Source organism: Phocoena phocoena, chromosome 5, assembly GCF_963924675.1.
Source record: "Phocoena phocoena chromosome 5, mPhoPho1.1, whole genome shotgun sequence".
NCBI lineage: Eukaryota > Metazoa > Chordata > Mammalia > Artiodactyla > Phocoenidae > Phocoena > Phocoena phocoena.
The window spans coordinates 96,416,114-96,439,700 of NC_089223.1; the positions used below are offsets into that span (position 1 = coordinate 96,416,114).

Genomic DNA, 23,587 nt, shown 5'->3' on the forward strand with positions numbered 1-23,587 from the left:
CTTCAAACCCAGACATTCTAGGGGCTCATCTTACAGGTGCAGGACCCCTGGGCTGGGGAGCCCAATGTGGGGCTTGGACCCCTTGCTCCTTGGGGAGAACCTCTGTAATTGAGATTATCTTTCCATTTGTGGGTCATCTACCCAGGGGTGTGGGTCTTGACCCTACTGTGTCTCCGACCCCCTTAGCCATCTCATTGTGGTCCTTCGTTATATCTTTAGTTGTGGAAAATCTTTCTGCCAGTTGTTCTCATAGATGATTGCTCTGTAAACAGTTGTAATTTTCCTGAGCCTGTGACAGGAGGTGAGCTCAGTGTCTTCCTATTCCACCATCTTGGCCACACCTCTGTGGATAGTTAATGGTTAATGAAACAATATATACACTTGGTTTAAATTTATATTGAGCTTTGTGATGGATTTTATGAAATAATGAAACTGTTTTTAGAATAAGAGGCAACAATTAAGTAAAATGCCTTGTGTTACCTGACATACATCAAGTGCCACATACTGGGTAGTGTTTTAAGTACTTTAAATATACTGACTTTTAAAATCAGTACAACAATGTGATGAAGTTGGTAATGTGATCATCCCAATCTTATATATGGGGAAAGTTAAGTAACAGACAGGTTAATTAACTGGCCCATGGATTACCCAGCTAGTAAGTGGCAGAACTAGTATTTCTCCAAAGCTCATGCTCTTAACCACTCAACTCTCCTGTCTCTATATTGCTATATTGGTAATGACTATTATGGGTCAGACCTTGAATTCTCCTTTGAAGGGTTCATAGTATAAATATCAGAGGCATGTAAACACATAATCATAATTTGATAGGGAAAGGCATAAGGGAATAAAGGTAAAATTTCCTTAACTTGGTTCTATTGTCTTTATGTTTTTTGTTTTGTTTTGCTTTTAAGTGAGATTGTATTCCAGCTACATCAGTGGTTCTCAGCTGGAGGTAGTTTATCCCATAGAAGACATTTGGCAATGACTGGAAACATTCTTGGTTGTCACAACTTGGCAGAGGGGAAGAATGCAACTGGCAGCTAGTGGGTAGGTGCCAAGGATGCTGTTAAACATCCTACAAAGACCTTCACAACAAGTAATTACTTGGCCCAGAATGTCAATAGTGCTGCTACTGAGAAATCCTGTTTTACATATTTCTATTTTGTGTACATCTTTCCGTGTCAGTACATACCTTTAATTCCTTTTAGTATTATCTGACTTTGGCTTCATCAGTTTGGGCTGTTGTAACAGAGTACCATAAGCTAGATGGCTTAAACAACAACTGTGGCGGTGCTCACAGTTCTAGAGGCTGGTAAGTCCAGAATCAAGGTTTCGGCAGATCCACTGTCTAATGAAGACTCTTTTTGGCTTGTAGACAGCCATCTTCTCATTGTATCCATGCATGGCATAGAGGGGAAGTAAGCTCTCTCCTGTCTTTCTTAAAGGGCACTAAATCCCATCTTGAGGGCTGTATCCTTTTGATCTAATTAACTCCCTAATTACTTATCTCTCTCTCTTTTTTTTAAATTTTATTTTTGGTTGCACCAGGTCTTAGTTGCCGCAGGCAAACTCCCTAGTTGTGGCTTTTGGGCTCCTTAGTCGCGGCTCACCAGCTCCTTTAGTTGCAGCACGTGTGCTCCTTGGTTGCAGCCAGTGGGCTTCTTAGTTGCGGCCAGTGGGCTCCTTAGTTGCAGCTCGTGGGCTCCTTAGTTGTGGCATGCAAACTCTTAGTAGCGGCATGCATGTGGGATCTAGTTCCCTGACTAGGGATCGAACCCCACGTCTCCTGCATTAGAAGGCATATTCTTAACTACTGTGCCACCAGAGAAGTCCGTCTCTCTTTTTTTAATTGAAATATAGTTGATTTACCATATTATGTTAGTTTCAGGTACATTATAATACAGTACATTATAGGTTATTACAAGATACTGAATATAGTTCCTTGTGCTATACAGTAGGTCTTTGTTCTTCATCGGTTTTATATATAGTAGTGTATATCTGTTAATCCCATACTCCCTAATTTATCCCTCCCCCACCTTCCCCTTCGGTAACCATAAGTTTGGTTTCTGTGTCTGTGAGCCTGTTTCTGTTTTGTAAATAAATTCATTTGTATTAATTTTAAGATTCCACATATAGGTGATATATAATATTTGTATGATAATCTCTAGGTCAATCTGTGTTGTTGCAAATGGCAATATTTCATTCTCCTTTATGGCTGAGTAATTATTCCATTGTATATGTATATACACCACATCTTCTTTATCCATTCCTCTGTTGGTGGGCACTTAGGTTGCTTCTATGTCTTGGCTATTGTAAATAATGCTGCTGTGAACATTGGTGTGCATGTATCTTTATGAATTAAGAGTTTTCGTCTCTTCTGGGTATATGCCCAGGGGATTGAGTGGGATTGCTGGATCATATTGTAACTCTATTTTTAGTTTTTTTAAGGAACCTCCTGACTGTTTTCCATAGTGGCTGTACCAATTTACAGTCCCACCAACAGTGTAGGAGGGTTCCATTTTCTCCACACCCTCTCCAGCATTTATTGGTAGACTTTTTGATGATGGCCATTCTGACCGGTGCGAGGTGATATCTCATTGTAGTTTTGATTTGCATTTCTCTAATAATTAGTGATATTGAGCATCTCGTGTGCCTGTTGGCCATCTGCATGTCTTTGGAGAAATGTCTATTTAGGTCTTCACATTTTTTGATTGTGTTGTTTTTTTGATATTGAGTTGTATGAGCTGTTTGTATATTTTAGAAATTAAGCCCTTGTTGGTTGCGCCATTTGCAGATGTTTTCTTACAGTCCATAGGTAGTCATTTTGTTTTGTTTATGGTTTCCTTTGCTGTGCAGAATCTTATAAGTTTGATTAGGCCCCATTTGTTTATTATTTTATTTCTTTTGCCTTGGGCGACTGATCTAAGAAAAAATTGCTGCGATTTATATCAGAGAATGTTTTGCCTGTGTTCTCTTCCAGGAGTTTTGTGGTATTACGACTTACATTTAAGTCTTTAAGCCATTTTGAGTTTATTTTTGTGTATGGTGTGAGGGAGGGTTCTAACTTCATTGATTTACATGTGGCTGTCCAGCTTTCCCAGCATCCACTTGCTGAAGAGACTGTCTTTTCTCCATTGTATATTTTTGTCTCCTTTTTCAAAGATCAATTGACCATAGGTGTATGGGTTTATTTCTGGTTTCTCTATTCTATCTATGTGTCTTGTTTCTGTGCCAATACCATGCTGTTTTTTTTTATAGCTATTTATTTATTTATTTACTTTGTGTTACACGGGCCTCTCACTGTTGTGGCCTCTCCCGTTGCAGAGCACAGGCTCCGGACACGCAGGCTCAGCAGCCATGGCTCACGGGACTAGCCGCTCCGTGGCATGTGAGATCTTCCCGGACCGGGGCACGAACCCATATCCCCTGCATTGGCAGGCGGACCTTCAACCACTGCGCCACCAGGGAAGCCCCTACCATGCTGTTTTGATTACTGTAGCTTTGTAGTATTTTCTGAAGTCTGGGAGGATTACACCTCCTGCTTTGTTCAGTTTCCTCAGGATTGCTTTGGCAATTCTGGATCTTTTGTGGTTCCATATAAATTTTAGGATTATTTGTTCTAGTTCTATGAAAAATGTCATGGGTAATTTGATAGGGATCACATTAAATCCATAGATTGCTTTGGGTAGTACGGCCATTTTAACAATATTCTTCCAGTCTAAGAGCATGGGATGTCTTACTGGCAAAGAAGAAGAGCATTCTAGATAGGAGGTGAGCAGGTACAGAAGCATAGAGGAATAAAGCTCATAGGGTAAGCGGGAACTCTTGAGTTGTCACAGTTGAATTTAGGGTCAAAGTGGCAGAGACAAGGCAGACTACTAAATAAAAACTTATTTTGCATATTTTGAAAATAATGATAATTTTATTTCATTATTTGTAAGTATTTTCTTCCCTTTGATCAAGAGCACTTAAAAATATTCTCATATCTTAATTATCATTTTTACATGATATAAAACATACAATGAAAAAATTATCTGTTGCGTATAAGGGAGGCAACATAGATCCAAACAGACAAAACATTTTTGGGATATGGGTGGATATATACAGCTAAAGCAAATTCAACATTAGGCGCATCAGTATTATGTACTCCAGTGCTATACACAGCTTCAATTAAAGGCTTCACTTCAGAGTATGGCATGTGAAGGGGAAATCCAGAGAACTGAAGGAAAGCAAAATAAAATTTTTAGTCATTAGTGAACGTGAAGTTTTCACTGTATTTTTTCCCTAAGTAAGTATGTACAGTTCTTAATATTCGTAATAGGAAGTCTTCCTTTTGGATCTTAAAGTCATTTATTTAGTTTTGTTTTTCTGTCCAGCTATATATTAGCAATATAGAAAATGGAGAGAGGCTAAATGTTGATTTTTGTTTTAGTTGCTAACATACTGACTTGGTGTTTAAGACACCTGTTAGTCACCCAGCTACTCTCCACTGTTTCCTTCTTTCTTCCTAATAGCCCCAAGTTTGCATAGAAACCCGTGCAATTCCAGGGACCTAGGTTAAGTTAATACCTTCTATCCCCTTGGCCTCAGTGTTGATCTACAGAAAAGAATGTATAATCTAGGAAACTTGAAAGGGATAGTGGCACGCAGATGCTCTGTCCTGCTCAGAGCAATATGTGTGCAGATGTGCGTCCTGCTGGGAACTATTCCAGCCATTTGCTACCACAAGAAAAGCCATCCTGTGGGTGATGCCACCACATGGAGGAGGGCAGAGTGGGAAGACTTGCAGACATGTGGTATAGCCCTGATAGCTACTTACCCCTAACTTTTACCTAAATAAGCCCATAAGTTGTTAATGTTCAAGCTTGTTTGAAGTAAGTTTTCTGTTACTTGAATTGAAAACATCCCAGCTGAAAAATGAGCCTTATAAGGTAAAGGTAATTTTTAGTCTGTGAGTAGAATTAAATGTACAACTTGATTTCATACTGTTTAGCCAATGAGGCTTACTGTTTTAGTTTGAGACTACTTTCTAGGTTTTAGGATCCAGATAAAGGATGTGAACACACAGCACTACTGACAGGCAGTAGAGAAAGCCTATTAATGAGAATTTTTCTTAGCAATGAAAAGCAATTAGTATAAAATATCCTTTTAAAAAAAATCTGACCAAGAATGGTTGGTTTCATCTGTATGCTCAGTTGAGTCTAACATGATTTAGCTAGATATTTTCATTTTATTTAATGCTCTTGCAATTTTATAAAAGATATTATTTTTCACAGGACCCTCCTACAAAAAAAGGTGGTGTTTTGGTTTTATAGAGGCATTTTGCTCTTTAATGGTAGGTTCATTCTTGAGATTTGAACTTCTAATCACATTTTTTAGTCTGTGCTGCTTCATCTGTGTACTTTGGGGAGTAATTTAGGCATTTTGATTCCAAAAACCCATAGTACCAAGCAATTTCCAATTTGAAATGAACTACTTACCCTGTAGTCTCCTAGCTGTTTCAGCAGTTCTGCTCTGTGGTCGTCTTCCACATCTTCTCCATGATTTCTTTCTAATAGAGGCAGGAAGTGACGCAGAGTAGAGGTACAGTATCTATTCCACCGAGTCAGATGGCGAGGCCTCCAGTCCATGATTTTTTCTTTTAGTATTTTTTCAATCCTGTTTATAAAAGATAAGTTCCATTTTTTGGTGACTTGACTTTTCCCTTGTAAACAAAAATAAAAAATAGTATTCTGAAACTATTAGAAGAAACAAGATTTTTGGGGGGAATTTGTTGTTCTTAGGATCCCAAATAAGGCTGTATTTGAAATTTGCAGTTGAGAGTAAATTGGTATTTTTTAGTAATAATACCTTAAAAAGGGTCACATTTAATCTTGTGCAGCTTGACATGCTGCTCTTCACACAGCTTGAGACAGTAGAAAGGGCACACAGGCTTTGAAACTAGAAAGGTCTGGCTGGGCTCAGAAGCCCCCTTTAACACTTGACAAGTATGTGGACCTCTCTGAGCCTCAGTTTCCACACGTGTGAAACTGGGGAAATAAGTTCTATTTTACAGCATTATAAGTATTATTGGGGCTCAAATAGGCTCTTACTAGCTTTGTACATGTGTTAGGTTTTTAAAATAGCTGAAGTTCACTTAAGCACTAATTGGACAAAATAGGCATATTTAAGCTGAGGGTTATGATATTGTCTGAACAAGACCCATAAATAACATGACGTTGAACTCTAAATCTGAGGTTAAGTTTTTGGAGAACTACCTATCATTGCTGGATTTCACTGCTGTATGTCTCACACCATGCTGATGCTAAAGCCTTCTTTTGAGCCTTGGGATTTAGAGATCACATTTGTACTCTGCATCTATAAACATGAATTAAAGTTTAATTGCCCAAATTATTTTACATTGATCCAGGTGGAAAATTGTTTAGTTGGATATTAACACTCCTAGTGACAGACTGCATATGCATTTATGGATATCAAGTGACCTGTCTTGTAGTTCAGCTGTAGCCACTTTGTCGGTGCGCTGGTAAATTAGCTCTTCTGGCTGTAAAAGAAAAAATAGTTCAGGAATTTTAGAAATCAGTTACATTTAATTTCAATAGCTATACATCCTTTTCTAAATTTTTTTTTAATTATGAACTCTCAGACATTCAGTTAGTTAGACATCGAGGATAATGTAACAGATGCAAATATACCCAAGACCTACTTTAAGTAAAGCATCACAAATTATAATGCTTTGTGGTTCTTTCTCAATTTTATCACCCTTTTCTGTCACAGAAGTAACCATGATCTGAATTTGTTTGTTAGCACTCTTTCATTCATCATATACTGAATACCTACTGTGTGCCAGGCACTTACTTACACAAGTGAAGGGGACAGAGCTGTGAATTAAATCCCTGCTCTCATGGTGTTTACATTATAGTCAGTGGAGATAGGCAAATTAGTGAAATGTGTTTATGACTTAACTACAGATGTATGTATCCCTAAACAATATATTGTACTGCATGTTTTCTGAAATTTATGTAATAATTTTATACTGTAAACATGCCATTTTTTCTCCCTTAACATTATATTTAGAATAGCAGATACCTATTTTCAGTGTGCTTACTAATACTCATGAATATTAATTCATTTGTGTAACTACTATAAAATATTCTACTATATACCATAATTTATCTCTTCTGTTGTTCCAGTTTTAGGCTTTTGCAAACAGTGCTCCTATGAAAATTGTTATGTTACCTTGTATACATGGGAGAATTTCTCTAGGGTGATTTTTCTTAAAACTTCTTTTGGAAAGGTTTGATCCACAGTAAAAACTACATTTTATATTACACACACAGTATCTATATATCTATAGCTATCACATTTAAAGTTTTAGTAAACAGTTCTCATGCTTACTATTTATAATGTATTACTGTCCAGGACCCTCTAAATTAATGTTATGAGCCCCTCCTGGATCATGCCCTGCAGTTTGATTTCAGGTTTCAATAGCAGTGATGAAATTAATTTAGTGAATTGAGACCAGCATTGAAAAAATTAAATGAAATATATTTTGTGGTATTCTTTTGGGTCATGGGACTCTGTATCAAAACTTACTCTTTCACATATTTGTGTACTGGTTCATGATATGTTGGTCTTTCTTATTGGGCTTAACTAACTTTGAAAATGACATATTATTCTAGACTAAATATCTAGGAGTGGAATTAAGGGTCAAAATATATCTGGCTACCCAATATAACGATATCACATTCCTCACTTTCTATATCTACATTTAATTGTTAATAAAAAAATTATACCTGAACACTGGAAAGGCCAGGATATGGAAGCCTTCTTGAAAAGAAAGATTTCCATAGCTTGGGCTTGGTGACATCAAAATTCATCCTTAATGGGGAATCATATTGTTGAATATTAAACCAAATCTAAAAAAGACAGGACTACATTAGCATATATGGTAGCAGATGTATGTGTATACATGTGTGTATGTATGTTATATAAAGAGAGACAGCAGAGAGAGACAGAAAGGGAACATGTAGCTTGCACATGTTTTTGTCATTTTGATTTTTAAGACTGATAAGCACTTTATGATCAGTGGCATCGTATAGTTGTCAGCAGCCTTTTTTTTTTTTTTAACATTTTTTATACCTGCAGTTGAGGTGCACCTTACGATTAATTGTAGGTTGATGAAATAAGGTAGTTCCTGGTGATAAGACACTTAGAATCTTTTGGAAGAAGACAGACAAGGCTACTCCCTTCTCGGGCTAGCCTTTCCTAACCTTGCTCTTCCCAGCCTCCTAATTGTGGTAGGTGTCCATCTCTTTGCTTCCACAGCACTCTGTAACCTCTGAGATAGCACCTGTCTTATTGAGGCACTGTAGCATGTTAATTCTGGAACCAGACCACTTGCATTTGAATTCTGGCTCCAACGTTTACTAACTGTGTGACTTTGGACAGTTTAATTACCGTATGCCTCAGTTTCCTCCTCTATAAAAGTGGGATGATCGTACTTAACCTCATAAGGATGATGATAACATTAAATGAGTTGATACATTTATACCTCTTAGAACAATGCCTGGTACATAGTAAGTACTCAATAATTGTTAGCTATTTTATTACTGTTGTTAGTATTTATCATTATTTATAGTTGTTTATCTCACTGGACTATTAGATGTTGCCTTGAGGACATTTGCCATGTGCTTTATTCACCATTGTATCATTAGCATCCAGCACAGCTCCTGGTTGGCGTGTGGTAGGCATATTGAGTAACTGTGTGCATGAGTGGTGAATTTGTCCATTCAACATAATCAAGTACCTTATATTTAGTGTCAGTTCTAATCACTGTGGATAAAGTTGTGAATGAAACATAGTTTCTACCAGCATGCAGTAGCTAAGGAAAAGACAGTGCAAACAAACAAATACATGGGATATCAGATGATACAAGACGTGGTAGATTGCATCCCTGGCCCCAGTTCCTCACCCCTTCCTATACCCACAGCCTTTGCCCTGTTACTTGGCAGTTACTCCCACTAAAAGGGCAGAAATGTATTTCCTTGCCTCTTGACTTTTGGTCAGTAGAATGGGATAGCAGTGTCATTATGTGACTTCTGTGTCCAAGCTTAAGCAGCTCTGTGTGTTCCTGCTTGCCCTCTTGTGCCTCTGCCAATTGTCATTGCCCTGAGTCCCAGAATAAAAATGCATGAAGCAGGGCTCTCCCAGCCTAGGTCAGCAGAACCATCCCAGCTGACTCAGATCCATGAGAATAATTGTCTGAAGCCATTTCTTTTGGGGATGGGTTTTTGGTATTTTGTTGTGGCAAAAGCTAACCTTACAAGGGCTATGGAGAAAACTATGCAGGAAGAGGTGAAATTTTAGGGTAGGCAGAGACGTTTTCACTGGAAAGAGCATGAAGGAGTGAGGGAGAAATTAATGAAGATACCTGGTCAGGGGAAGGGTCATCTATGCAGAGGAAATAGCAGATGCACGGTGTGTCTGATGTGTCTGAGGGACAGCAAAGAAGACTAAGTGACTTCAGAGGAGTGAGCAAATTAAAGCAAGAAAGAGATCAGCAGAAGATGATGGGGGCAGGGCAGCTGTCAGATCATAGAAGGCCTTGTGGGCCATTTTAAAGATTGAGGCTTTGACTGTTGAGTGAGCCAGGAAGCCACTGGAGTGTTTTATGCAGATGAGTGACATAATTTCCTTCTATTTTAACAGGAATATTCCTTGCTCTTTTGAGATTAGACAGCAGGGGGTAGGGGCAAGTCGTTTAAAGAAGGCAAGGTTTACTTTAAGAACTATAATTTGGCTGTAGGGTAGGGAATGTGCAGAAAGTAGTGGGAAATAGCACTGGAAAAAAAGAAGTCAGGTTACATAGGGCTTTCAAATCCAAGGTGAGACATTTATTTTTAAATCTGTATACAGTGAGGTACCCTCAGTACTTTTTGAGCCATTGAATGATGAAAGCTGAAATTCAGTAACAGGTATCAGTGTACCAAATAATGGACTGAATTGGAGACAAATTATTTAGTTGGCTACTTATAGTAATGCAGGATGAAACAATAATGATATGACCTGGAAACAGAAGAGGTAGAATCTATATGAGTTGGTATCAAAAGGATTGAAGTAGGAGGAAGTGAGGGAGGGGGAAAATCAAGGACAGTTCTGGGGTTTGAATCTGGGTAACTGACATCCACAGAAGTAGGAAGGCCAGGAGGAGGAGCTCTTTTTAGAGATAAAGGAGAAATGATACGAGTTGTGGATGGCCTGAGTTTGTGATTTTGGTAAAGCATCTGGGTGTCTAGCAAACAGCTGAAAATTCAGGACCCAAAGATTCTGGGGCTAGTGACAGAATTATGACTTTTTTTGCCAGGATAAACTAGATAGAGCTGTAATAAATAATGTGTGGTTCTGCAAGAAATCTAAATGTAGAATTTTCAGGAAAATCTACTTTTAAGGTGTGGAAAGAAAAGCCAGTGGAAGGAACCTAGGGAACTATTGCAGAGAAATGAAAATCAACAGTCCTTTATCAGTAAACCGAGGATGAGAAAGTGTTTTTTTGCATGAAGAGGTGATTAGTTGTGTCACGTGCCATAGAAAAGGACAGGAGAGGGAGGAGTGGAGTAAACCATTGGATTTATTTATGCATGAGCAAGACAATGGTACTTCTCAGAGGGTATTTCTGTAGAATGGTCAGGGAAGAGGACTAGATTATAGGCGGTTAAAGTCTGAGTGTACTGAGGAAGTGGAAGCAGGGCATATAATTAGTATTTAAAGAATTTTGGAAGGAAAGGAAGGAGGGGCAATGGTAGTTTAGGCTGTAGCCAGGTTGGGAGAAGCATATTTTAGAATTGTTGGACTTCTGAGCCTATTGGTGGAGAAGGAGAGAGAAAACATATAGAGGCCAAGTTGGGACAGTTAGTGGAGCCAAGTGTTGGAACAGGAGTAGAAACACAAACATGGGTGGAAGGGGGAGACTTAGTTCTTGGCAGAGGAGTGAAGGAGGAAAAAGGCTGACAGTCCAAAGAGGTGGTGTGGTAGAGCAGGGGCAGTTGAGGTTTCAGAGTGCCAGGCCTGCAAAGCGAGCCTGAGGTCCTCTCCTGAGGGTGGCCGAGGCTTAGAGCAGGTTCAGAGCAGCTGCCACGTGGGATGGCCGGCATCATGAGCCGCTGCTGCCTGTCTTGTTAGAAGAGGAGGAAAGGGGGTCTTTCTTCCTCCCCAAAACTTGGGCTTTATGTGAATTAGTCAACCATACAGTAATTGTTTTGAGAACTAATAATTTTGACAAAGAATGGAGTTCTCTGTAGGTTTTTTCAATGCCTGTTGACTCTGCCTGATTACTAATATGACCTTAAGATGGTTCTCTACATGTATTAATAGATGGAGCTTAGCAGATCATTTATGATTATGATACTGCTTTTAATTAAAAATAATAACATGCAAATTGTACACTACACTGCTCTTTTCACACTTGTAATTAATAATAGTTACCATTTGCTCAATACCTATGAAAGACAGGTACTTTGCTGAGTGCTTGGCATATGTTATCTCTAATTATAGTAGTAACCCATAGACCAGTGGTCTTCAAGGTAGGGTGCACATCACAGACATAATAGAAGAAATATTAGATCTTCTAATTATTTCTTTTCATTTTAAGAGTTTCTTCTGTGTGTAATATAAATAATATATTGATCCATAAGTAAATACATATATAATTTATAAATAAAAATACATATATTGGGGATATATGCTCAAATGACTTTTCTGACGGATAAAGTTCAGAGAACACTCAGGTAGATAATGATTATAAAAACAGTCACAGTAGCCAACACAGGGTTGCTACTGTATGTTAGCTGCTTTGCATTGATTATCTCATTTACTTCTCACAACTACTCTGTAAAGTAATTACTAACAAATACCTTCATTTTACCAGTGAAGAAACTGATGCTGTATAAGATTAAGAAACTTTCCTAAGCTTACATAACTAGTAAATGATGATGTTAGAATTTAAACTCAGGCAGTGTGATCCCATAACTCATGTTTTTAACCAGTGCCTTATAGAGTACCCTTCATAGTTAAATGGCCTCCCAAACTGGGTGCAAGCAGAATCACCTGATGGTACCTGGGAATCTCTTAGAAAAAGAAAAGGAAGAAAAGAAAGACAGTCTTTTCAGGTGATAAATTTGGCTCATTTAGTTCTCAAAACACTATGAGTTCGGCATTGTAAACTCTTACTTTGGAAGGGAAAACAGGACAAGCCAGAATACAAACTCAGGTCGTCTGAATCTAAATCCTAAATTCTTTCCTTAACCTCATTCTGCTTCTCGAAGATCAGGTGACTAATTCAACCAGAAGTTTTTATTTAGAACAGTTCTGCCACTGTGCTTGACACTGCGTTTCTTTAATTGGTATTATATATGTTTATGTAAATTTTTTGACACAAAATATTATTAAAATCAGTAGATCAATTTAAAAAAAGCAATAGTCAACCACATTTAAGAGGAAATGGTAATACTTACATTATCGGGACCTATTAAACAGCCCACGCTTTTTAAGGGGCAGAATGTATCAAATTGTCCATAACAATGTCCACTGCAGGGATTCCATATTAAATAGTGACTTTGCTCCCGAGTTAGCACATAGGCAGTTGGACCCTGAAGGAAAATAGCCATTAAACCAGTTTCCGATTAATTATGCTATTAAGGTCAACAGTAGTTTGTATAGACAGTTCATTATTTTAGTTGGACCCCTAATTTCTAAACCCCATGGCTAATGGTGAAAATTATTTTGCAGTTCTAGATTATGCTGAATTAATAAAATCAAAAGTTTATTTTTGCAAAATTCTTGCATGTGCAACTAGTGTGATATAGTGACCAAATAGGAATAGTGGTCATGTTACTCAACCGACATATCCTTTTTTTTTTTTTAAGTTAAATGGGGTATGTTGTGGGGTTTTTTTTTTAGTTTTACTGAAATATAATTGATGTACAACACTGTATAAGTTTAAGGTGTACAACATAATGATTTGACTTCCATACATCATGAAATGATGACCACAGTAGGTTTAGTGAACACCCATCATCTCATACAGATACGTTAAAAGAAATAGGAAAAAAAATTTTTTTTCTTGTGATGAGAATTCTTAGGATTACTCGCTTAACGGCTTTCATTTATAACATACAGCAGTGTTAATTATCTTTATTATGTTGTATATTGCATCCCTAGAACTTATATATCTTATAACTGGAGGTTTGTACCTTTTGACTACCTTATCTAATTCCCCTTCCCCCTATCCCCTGCCTCTGATAGCCACAAATCTGATCTCTTTTGTATGAATTTGTTTTTGAAGTATAATTGACCTACAACACTATGTTAGTTTCTGGTACACAACATAGTTATTTGATAATGTCTATACATTTCAAACTGATCATCATGAAAAGTCTAGTTATCATCTGTCACCATACAAGGATATTACATAATTACTGACTATATTCCCCACACTGTATATTTCATACCTGTAACATTTATTTTGTAACTAAAAGTTTGTACTTAATCTTCCTCACCTATTTCTCTCCTCCCCCTCATTCCTCCCTCCATTCCCCCCTCCTCCCCCTCCATTCCCCCCTCCTCCCCCTCCATTCCCCCCTCCTCCCCTCTGGCAACCACCTGTGTTTTTTGCTGTATCTATGTTTCTTTTTTTTTCTTTTTTTTAAAATAATTTATTTTTGGCTGCATTGGGTCTTCATTGCAGTGCACAGGTTTTCTCTAGTTGCAGCGAGCCGCGGCTACTCACTGCAGTGGCTTCTCTTGTTGTGGAGCACAGGCTCTAGGCATGCGGGCTTCAGTAGTCGTGGGTCGTGGGCTCTAGAGCACAGGCTCAGTAGTTGTGGCACACGGGCTTAGTTGCTCCGTGGCTTGTGGGATCTTCCTGGACCAGGGCTTGAACGCATGTCCCCTGCATTGGCAGGTGGATTCTTAACCACTGCGCCACTAGGGAAGCCCTTTATGACTGTTTGTTTCATTATGTTTGTTCATTTGTTTTGCTTTTTTAGATTCCACATACAGTATTTGCCTTTCTCTGACTTACTTCACTTAGCATAATACCCTCTAGGTCTATCCATGTTATTGCAAATGGCAAGATATCTTATGATTGGCTGAAGAATGATTATTGATGGAAATAAGTAGTCACTGCATTTTCTTTTTAGAATCACTTAAGATTGCTTTTTAAGTATTTAGAAGGCTGATTATATCTGAATACTACTTCTATTTCTAATACAGTAATTAATATTTGATATACATTTATAATTATGTAAATGAATAGAAGATAATTTGAGAGGATACTTACTAAACTCTTGACAGTGAGTACACCCAAGGAGGGGGTGGGATTGGGAGTTAGAGCCTGAAGAAGGACTTTAACTTTTAATTCAGAATACTTATGTATTATTAGATTCTCTTTTTACAATGAACATTTATTCATTCATTTATTTCTCATGTATGATTTCATTTGATGCTCACTATAGGCTTCTGGGGAAGGCAGGGCAAAACTTACTCTCCCACTTTCATTATAAGGCTCAGAGTTGTGAAGTGACTTGCTTAAAGTCACACAGCTCATGAGGAGTGGGCATAACCTTGAACCCAGGCAGGCCTTGTGACTTCCTAGCCCATTATTCTGTTCCTTGTACAGGCTATCTGGGAGATAATGATGGAGCATGAATTAGGATTCAGATATGATACTGCCTGTCTAGTAGCAACCTGTGCTGTCTAATTCCTAAGGATTCCTAGAGCCCTTCTTTTTGAAACACTCTTTGGATAAGCTGTTTCAGTCCATATGACTTTTCTAAGTTTGTACCCAAAATTACCCCCAAAACGTGCCCCAAATTTCGGGATATTTGCAGTGGGCTGGGGAAACAAATTTTTGTAGTCGCTATCTCCAGTCTAATAAAAATAACAATGGTGATACCAAAATATAGCTGTGGACATTCTTTTCTTTGTTCCTGTGGTTATCTGCCTTGTTGCCCTTTGCCTGCCGGGTTAATAGCAGATGCCTGTGGATGAAGCAGGCGTGAAAGACTCTCTGTCCTTGCCGCACTTCCTCAGATCCCCTTCGATCCTTGGCATGAATAACACTAGATCACTAAGGGAATCAGAATTCTTAGTAGCATGGGTGGGAGGGGGCTCTTGCTAAAAGGACAGAGCTAGGAGGGGACTATGGGTGGTAAAGGGCTCCGATTTGCCAAAAACACCCTGAAGCATTGTGCAGGGCCCGAGTACCCTGAAAACCACTTCATGTTTTATCGCTGGTTCTCTCTTCCTCTTGTGGAATCTCTGGGCTACTTTCCTTGCAACTCAAAGAATTGTTATGAAAATAAGTCCTGTCCATGATTTGGAACATAACACAGCCATCCATGTTAGCCAAGGACACTTTGTTAGAGCCAACCTATGTGGTCTTACCTCAGGAATAGCATTGCCCATCACCAGCCAGGCCTTCTTACCCAGGGAGAGGAAGTAATTGCATAGTAATACTGCATGCTCTTCTTCGTCTCCTGCCAGGAGATCAAGAAATTGCTGACCAAAATTAAAAACAAAAAATTATGTTGCATTGACTGGCCGCTTCATTCTAGATTGGCTGTATAGGATTTTAAAAAGTTATTGTTAAAATTAGTACCTTCAAGGATAAGATCTATTTTAAAAAGATTTTTCCAAATGTTGGTACTGTGTTGTTAATTCATTAAAATAAAAAATACCGCAACACTTTTAGTCGGACATGGTATTTTCTCTGACATCGATGACATGATTTCTAGAATCAATTATGGGGTGAGGTGTGGGAGACAAATTTCAAAGTTCCACGTTTTATTTTGAACTTACATATGGTAGCTCCCTGTGTACGAAAGACTTTCTTTGTGAAGACGTTATTTTCTAGAGCAGTTTTAGGTTAACAGCAAAGCTGGCAGGAAAGCACAGAGATTCCCCACACTTTCTTGCCCCCCCACAGGTACAGGCTCCTCCACCATCAGCATCCCCCTCCAGGCATGCCGCTGTGGGTTGCAATTGACAAACCTACCCTGACGCACCATGATCACCCAAAGTCCATAGTCTATATATAGGGTTCACTCCTGGTGTTGTACGTTCTGTGGGTTTTGACAAGTCTGTCATTACAGTATCATGCAGTGTGTTTTCACTGCCCTAGAAGTCCTCTGTGCTCTGCCTGTTCACATCCTGTCCTCCCACTGTGGCCACCACACTGTTTAAGCGCATTGCATGCATCAATTCATTTGATCCTGGAACAAACCTTTGAGGGCGATACTCTCATCTTCTCATTTTACAGATGAGAAAGTGGAGGCACAGGGAGACGAGGCAATACCTAGGAAGTGGAAAAGCCATTCTGGCTCTAGAGCACATGAACTATATTCTATTCTTCGTATATCTTCTTACAGATATCTTGAGGTTGTGGAAATTTTATCTCTTAAAATTGTGAACATTATGTTGCCAAAATATATTGGGGAGCAAGAAATTTTAAGTGTACTTCAGCTTCTTCCTTTTAGAGCTATCCTTCAAAGGGAGTTGTATACCACAGTTCAATTTTATGCAAACACAGTACAACATGAGATCCAGAAGCAGAATGGATACCAGTGATAATACATGTTTGTTTCATACTACTGAAGACTCATTTGGAAGTTTATGTAGCGTACGTTGATTGTAAGTTCCATGAGGTCAGAGGCCATTTTATTTTGCTCATAGCCAGAACTAAGTACAGTGTCTGACATGTGATAGGTGACCAAGAAATACATACTGGATAATGACATGCCTTTAGAAGCCCATAAATTAAGGAATATGCAATTTCCAAAGCCCATGCATTAAGGAATATGCAATTTCCAAATGTAATAGAGAATGTGATTTTGATTATTTTATGAATAAAATTGGGATGTTAAGGTAACATTGAGAGGATAAATTAGCATTAAGACATCTGAAGTGGTTTTGTGTGTGTGGGTGCGAGTGTGTGTGTGCGCAAATAATTAATTTTTTTGTTTAATTTCTGAACTTTGGGCAAGTTGAACCAGGAAGAAAAAAGTACCTCAGAATTTAGCTCATCCTGCTAAACAGATGGCTGTGTAGATTTTTATAATAACTAATGGGTGTTGCAATTTAAAATTATGCAAGCCATTTACTAATGTTCCATGAAATCAGCTCAAACTAGTAAGTCTGTGAGGGAGAACTACTTACATCAGATGTGCTCCACAGGTCACAGATACCAGCAAATGAAACAGTGTCAGGCAAGAAAGGAATCAAAGACACATATCGAGCCACCAGTTCCTGTTTAAACAAAATTAGCTGTAATCATTTTTCTAGTAAAATAGAAAGCTGGATCGTCTATCTCATTTCTTGGAAGAAAGTTTCATATATCACAAACATTTATGTGAACAAAATGAAACGAATGCTCACAAGTGCTTACTAAGTGTTGTGTTAATATTATCTCATTTAATCCTCTCCAAACATCCTGAGGAAGATTATTGTTATTATCCATCTTTTACAGATGAAGAAAATGGCTCTTGGGTCTCTTTGAAATGCTCTCATCTTCTTCCTGTGCCCGCCCGCCCCCCCCCCCCCACCTTATAACAAGACTCTCGAAGATCATCTTGTATTTTCTCTAGCCCAGTCCTGAAAGCAGCCATTTCTCTAAGAAGTCCTGGTTCCTTTTAGAGGGCAGTAGTATTTAGAAACCAAGATGGGTGCATCACTGTGGTTGTAACTCATTATTTCTATAATTGCTCAGGAGGCTGAACATCTTTTTATATACTTATTGGCCTTTCATGTTTCCACTTCTGTGAATTTGTATTCAAGTATTTTGTACACTTTTAAATTGATTTGTAGTTTTTAAAAAATATATTCTAGTTACTATTCCTTTGTCTATTACATATGTTGTAAATGTCCTCTCCTGATCGTGGCTTGTCTTTTCCTTTGTGCTGGTTTTTGCTAACTTAAGTTCTCAGTTTTAATATGGTGAAATTTATTCTTTCTCGTTATAGTTACAGTAAGTCCCCTACATACGAACGAGTTCCATTCCGAGAGCGAGTTCGTAAGTCCGATTTCTTCGTAAGTCCGACAAAGTTAGCCTAGGGACCCAAACACAATTGGCTGTATAGTACTGTACTGTAATGGGTTTATAATACTTTTCACACATAATACTTAAAAAAAAACAAACACAAAAAATAAAGAAAACATTTTAAATCTTACAGTACAGTACTTTGAATAGTGCAGTCTAACAGCTGGCATACAGGGGCTGGCACCAAGTGAACAGGCAAGAAGAGTTACTGACTGGAGGAGGAAGAGGAGGTGGGAGATGGTAGAGCTGAAGGATTGTCAGCAATAGGAGATGGAGGGCAAGCTGCAATTTCACTCACGCCTGATGCTGATGACACAGGTTCTGGTTCCTTGCCGGAACCAGATGCACGTTCACACCTTTGAAAGTTTGCAACTTGAAGATTCGTATGTAGTGGACTTACTGTAGTGCTTTTTTCTGTCTTGTTTAAGGAACTTCCTACCTCAGGTCATAAAGATAAAAATGCCTCTCATATTTAAGTCCTCAATCTATTTGTTGAATGGTGTGCAGCAGGAATCTATTTTTTTTCCCACGTGTAAAATCAGTGATCCCAATACAATTTATGTAATAGTCAATTTTTACTAATTTCCAATGCCAGCTTTGTCATATATCAAGTTTGAGTGGGTTAATATTTGAGTAGACCTATTCTGGATTTTTAAATTCTCTTCCATTTTTCTCTTTGTTATTTGTGTTCAATACCATTTTACCTTAATTACTACAGTCTCATAAGTATCTGGTTATGATGTGGCAGATCTTCCCACTGAGTTCTTCTTTCTTTTCAGGATTGTCTTTGCTATTTTTTTGCCCTTTGCACTGCTGCATAAATATTAGAATCAGCTTGCCAAGTTCCACTACAAGCTGTTTTAAAAATCTAGTTTTACAGTCTTTGTCTTTTAACTGGAAAGCTTAATCCCTTCACTTTGATTGTGATTATTGGTAAATATTTAGACTATTTCTACTACCTTATTCTGTGCTTTTTATTTATTTTTCTACAATTTTTTCTATGTTTTTTCCCCTCCGTACTCTCTTTACCCCATTTTGTTATTTTATCTCCTGCTGGTTTGGAAGTTATACTCACTTCTTAAGATTCTTTTAAGTTGTTAATCTAGAAGTTTCAGTATGAATATTTAACTTAAAACTCTAAAGTTAATAAATATCTTTGCCCTCATCTTGGAAAATACAAGGGCATTAAGATACTCTCATAGATCCTGTCCTGACATGTCTACATTTTTTTTCAGGATTTTTGTTTTATCTTGATTTTTCAACCACATTGCTTTTATTATTACTGTGAAGACGATGCTTGTTGATTTATTCACTAATTTCCCATTTTCTTTACCTATCATTATGTGTTGCATCTAGGATTTTCCAACAACCTTCCTTCTCTTTATATTTTTTAGAAATTCCTTAAGTGAGAATCTTTTGGTTGTAAATTCTCCCAATGTTTGTGTGAAAGATAGTTTCACTGGATATAAATTACTAGTTTGATGACTGTTTTCTTTTAGTCTTTTGAAGATGTCATTCCATTTCTGGCTTTCATTTGTGCAGCTAAAAACCTGTTAGTTTAATTACTGTTCCTTTTAGATAATCTGCACTTTCGCAGCTTTAAAGATCATCTTTGTTTTTTTTGTTCCCTATTATACACCTGGAGTTTAATTTCATTTTATTTATCTTGTGTGGGATTCATTGGGCTTCCTGAACCATTGTTGTCTTTCATCAAATCTTGAAAATTCTCAGCTCTATCTCTTTGAATATTGCTTTTCTTCTTGTAAACACAGTTTGGTCCTCCTCCCTCTATCCTCCATGTCTCTTAACCATTCCTTTATGTCTTCCATTTTTTTCTGTTTCTGCTATACTCCAAGTAGTTTCTTTGCCTGTATATTCATGAATTATCTCTGTATTTAACTGTATTTAATTTAACTCTGTATTCAACTATATTTGACGTTAGGTTTAAACTGTTTGTTCAGTTTCTAATTTTAACTATTCTTTATTTCTACAAGTTCCATGTAGTACTTTTAACACGCTGTGTGTCAGTTCTAATAGTCTATTGTCCTTTTGTTATATTTTCAATTCCCTAGATTTCTTAAACTTATTAAACATACCTATTTTATATTCTGAATCTGGTAATTTGTGTCCCGATTCTGCAGAATGTTGTTTCTGCTAACTTAGCTTCTTCATAGTGACTTATTTCTTCATTGATGATCTTTTATATATTCATGTTGCTTGGAACTTTTTCTGTGGAATTTTTTTGAGGCTGCGTTTAAAGGATGTTCTCCTAGAAGAATTTGGGTTTGCTTTGACAGGGACTTAGGGGCATTACCAACAGGGAATTCTTGAAATTAAATTTCGATTGAAGGTTTTTGGGGTCCTACAGGTAGTGTGAATTTCAGTCCCAAGTGTGAATAAGTACAGCTTAGTGATTAGGAATTCTTAGGAGAGACTTTTTTTTTTTCTCTTCCATCCAGAGTCAAGGCTGAGACAGGCAGGTTGTCTTCTGCAGGGCAGAGTATTTCCTAGTTTACCTACCAGTGAGTTTACACTTCAGGGGTCCCAGCTCCGTGGCTGAGTCTAACCCAATGCTCCAGCACCATGCATTACCTCCCATCTCCAGCAACCTTGAGGCCCATTGAAACCCATCTCTTGGCATTAGGAATTACGGGTGACCCCAGAGCAAACACTATTTCAAGCCCTCACCCTTGTGGAGTCTTACTTTCCTGTTGTTTCCTGTCTCTGGGTTTTCCTCCTCATCTTATTTCCATTTCAGTCATGATTTAAAACATGTTTTAAATATTTTATTCATCCCTCTTAAGTGTTCTCTACTGGGAGAAGTTTTCTGCATATCTACTCTGCTAGAGAGAATAGAAGTCCCTGTTAAGGTTTTTAATAAAAATTGATTAATAAAAGTAAATGTAATGTAGAACACAATGTTTATTTGGTTTTCTTATATATATCTATATCTGCAAATAGGCATATCATTACCCTGTTCCTAAATTACTAAATTAATGACTTATTAGCAGCAATTACTCTCTATACTATCCACTCGCCAAAGACAGTTACGGGTTACTGTGTCCACTTAAGAATAGCCCATTCAGCGTACAGTTCTGTTCGTGTGAGATTGCGACGGGTATGGTGCTTTGCAGGCAGACAATGATGCATGAGTATTTAATGGCCTGGTATGGATGTACTTTACGGGGATGGCCTACATGCTTGTACATACTTAAAGCTTGGAAATAATTTTTGCTTAATTTGAATTTAATGATGCTTACAGCATTAAATATAATATTGAGTAGTTATCCTGGTATAATAGAATGTGCACGAGTTCTAAGTCAGAGGCCTAGGTTCAAATTCTAGCAGAGTTATAGAGAGTACGTAATGAAAACATGTTTGTATAAGACATTGTGAAAGTGTAGAGCGTCTTCCAAATTTTAGTTTTCCAGCACCCAATGTAATGTCAGGGACACAGTAAGCACTCAATAATTAATTGTTCCCTGAAAGAATGGACTAAGGATTATTATCCTCACTGGTACCTTCAGACTTTTCTAAAGAAAGTAAGCCTCATGGTACTAAAGGAGTTTTAATCATTAATGATCTTGATCTAGTTACTATCCTAGGTACTATGAAATGTGTTAATTAAGAGGGCAATATACTGAAACTTTAAAACCTTTTTAGCGTCAACACCGATTGGCTGTGAAATACTTACTGCTGTTGCCTGGGGATTGTTGGGGTGAGTGTTAAGGAGCTCCTGAGGAGGATTTAAAGGCTTGAGATAACGAGTAATGAAGACGGTTTTCCCACTAATGTCAACCACTCTTGTAAGGCACTGACGATTTGGAAACTTTAAGGCACATTCAGCTTGAAACTTCTCAGTCGCTTGAAGCAATTTCTCATCTTCCTGAGAATCAAACTTCAAAAATAAAGACTCCATGGAGTTTGTATATCATTACAGGAGATACAGTAGAACCTATTCAGATACCACAGTCAACATGAACTCAATGTGTGCTTCAGGAAGTATGATTTAGTGACCCCCCCTACAAAATTGTCAGGCCCCAGTGTTCCTGAAGCTTTATTTAATTATATTTATAATTTAAAAATTAGATGGATTCATTAAACACTTAAAATATATTCAGCAGGGCTTCCTGGTGGCACAGTGGTTGAGAGTCCGCCTGCCGATGCAGGGGACACAGGTTTGTGCCCCGGTCCGGGAAGATCCCACATGCCGTGGAGCGGCTGGGCCCGTGAGCCATGGCCGCTGAGCCTGCGTGTCCGGAGCCTGTGCTCCGCAACAGGAGAGGCCACAACAGTGAGAGGCCCACGTACCGCAAAAAAAAAAAAAAAAAAAAAAAGTATATATATATATATATATATATATATATATATATATATTCACCAGCATTGAAAGAAAGTAGCCAACAGGCAAGCAGCCATATGGAAATTATTGGATTAATAAAGCAACATATAAAAATTAAACTATGATGTACTACTTCTGATTGATGAGACCAAGCAGTAGTTTTATGCGTATTTTGATGTTGGTTTTAGAGGGGAGAGGGCTCGGAAATCAAACATTTCAAATGCAAAGGTAAAGCAGCTCATGTTAAAAGGACCACAAATTCACAAGTATATATGGATGTATTAAAAAGTTTTAAATCCATAACCAACATACTAAATAATGGTAATGGGTCTCAAGGTAAAAGGAAGCAGAACTCGAAACATCAAATGTATAGTAGTTTTTTTAAGTGGTTCTCTGATCCAAGATGAGCCAATTCCCAGACTTTTTTTGTTTTGTTTTGTTTTTAACATCTTTTTTTTTTTTTTTTTTGTACGCGGGCCTCTCACTGTTGTGGCCTCTCCCGTTGCGGAGCACAGGCTCCGGATGCGCAGGCTCAGCGGCCATGGCTCACGGGCCCAGCCGCTCCTCCGCATGTGGGATCTTCCCGGACCGGGGCAGGAACCCGTGTCCCCTGCATCGGCAGGCGGACTCTCAGCCACTGTGCCACCAGGGAAGCCCCTGTTTTTAACATCTTTATTGGAGTATAATTGCTTAACAATGGTATGTTAGTTTCTGCTTTATAACAAAGTGAATCAGCTATACATATGTTCCCATATCTCCTCCCTCTTTCGTCTCCCTCCCTCCCACCCTCCCTATCCTACCCCTCTAGGTGGTCACAAACCACCGAGCTGATCTCCCTGTGCTATGTGGCTGCTTCCCACTAGCTATCAATTTTACGTTTGGTAGTGTATATATGTCCAACTCAAAGCAGCTGAAACAAAACAGATTTCAATTGTCTCTGGACATAGGGTGTCATTTTTCCTTCAAGCCATTGTTGAAACGTAGCATGGAAAAAAGCAGATATTTAAATGTTTTTACAAGATTTTTGTTGTTTAGTATAAAAATATATGTATGCTTGCTTACATTTCAAAGGATTTTAAGACAAACTCAAAATTTTATTAGAAAATCAATTTTTAGGTAAGATTTACATTCTAGGTAGTGCTTGAAAGTTTTGT

At 38.0% G+C, this 23,587-nt stretch overlaps 1 protein-coding gene across 1 annotated transcript in view; it reads right to left on the reverse strand.

Moving 5' to 3' along the window:
* Positions 1-4,030: 4,030 nt before the first annotated feature.
* The window catches only part of CC2D2A (coiled-coil and C2 domain containing 2A), a 137,368-nt gene continuing 117,811 nt past the window's right edge, over positions 4,031-23,587 (reverse strand). The window contains exons 30-37 of the mRNA XM_065877669.1: positions 21,786-21,989; positions 17,212-17,301; positions 15,442-15,555; positions 12,510-12,644; positions 7,794-7,916; positions 6,483-6,541; positions 5,481-5,658; positions 4,031-4,219 (exon numbers count right to left, since the gene is read on the reverse strand). Of these exons, the coding sequence (XP_065733741.1) occupies positions 4,031-4,219; positions 5,481-5,658; positions 6,483-6,541; positions 7,794-7,916; positions 12,510-12,644; positions 15,442-15,555; positions 17,212-17,301; positions 21,786-21,989 (1,092 nt within the window). The remainder of the gene's footprint in view (positions 4,220-5,480; positions 5,659-6,482; positions 6,542-7,793; positions 7,917-12,509; positions 12,645-15,441; positions 15,556-17,211; positions 17,302-21,785; positions 21,990-23,587) is intronic.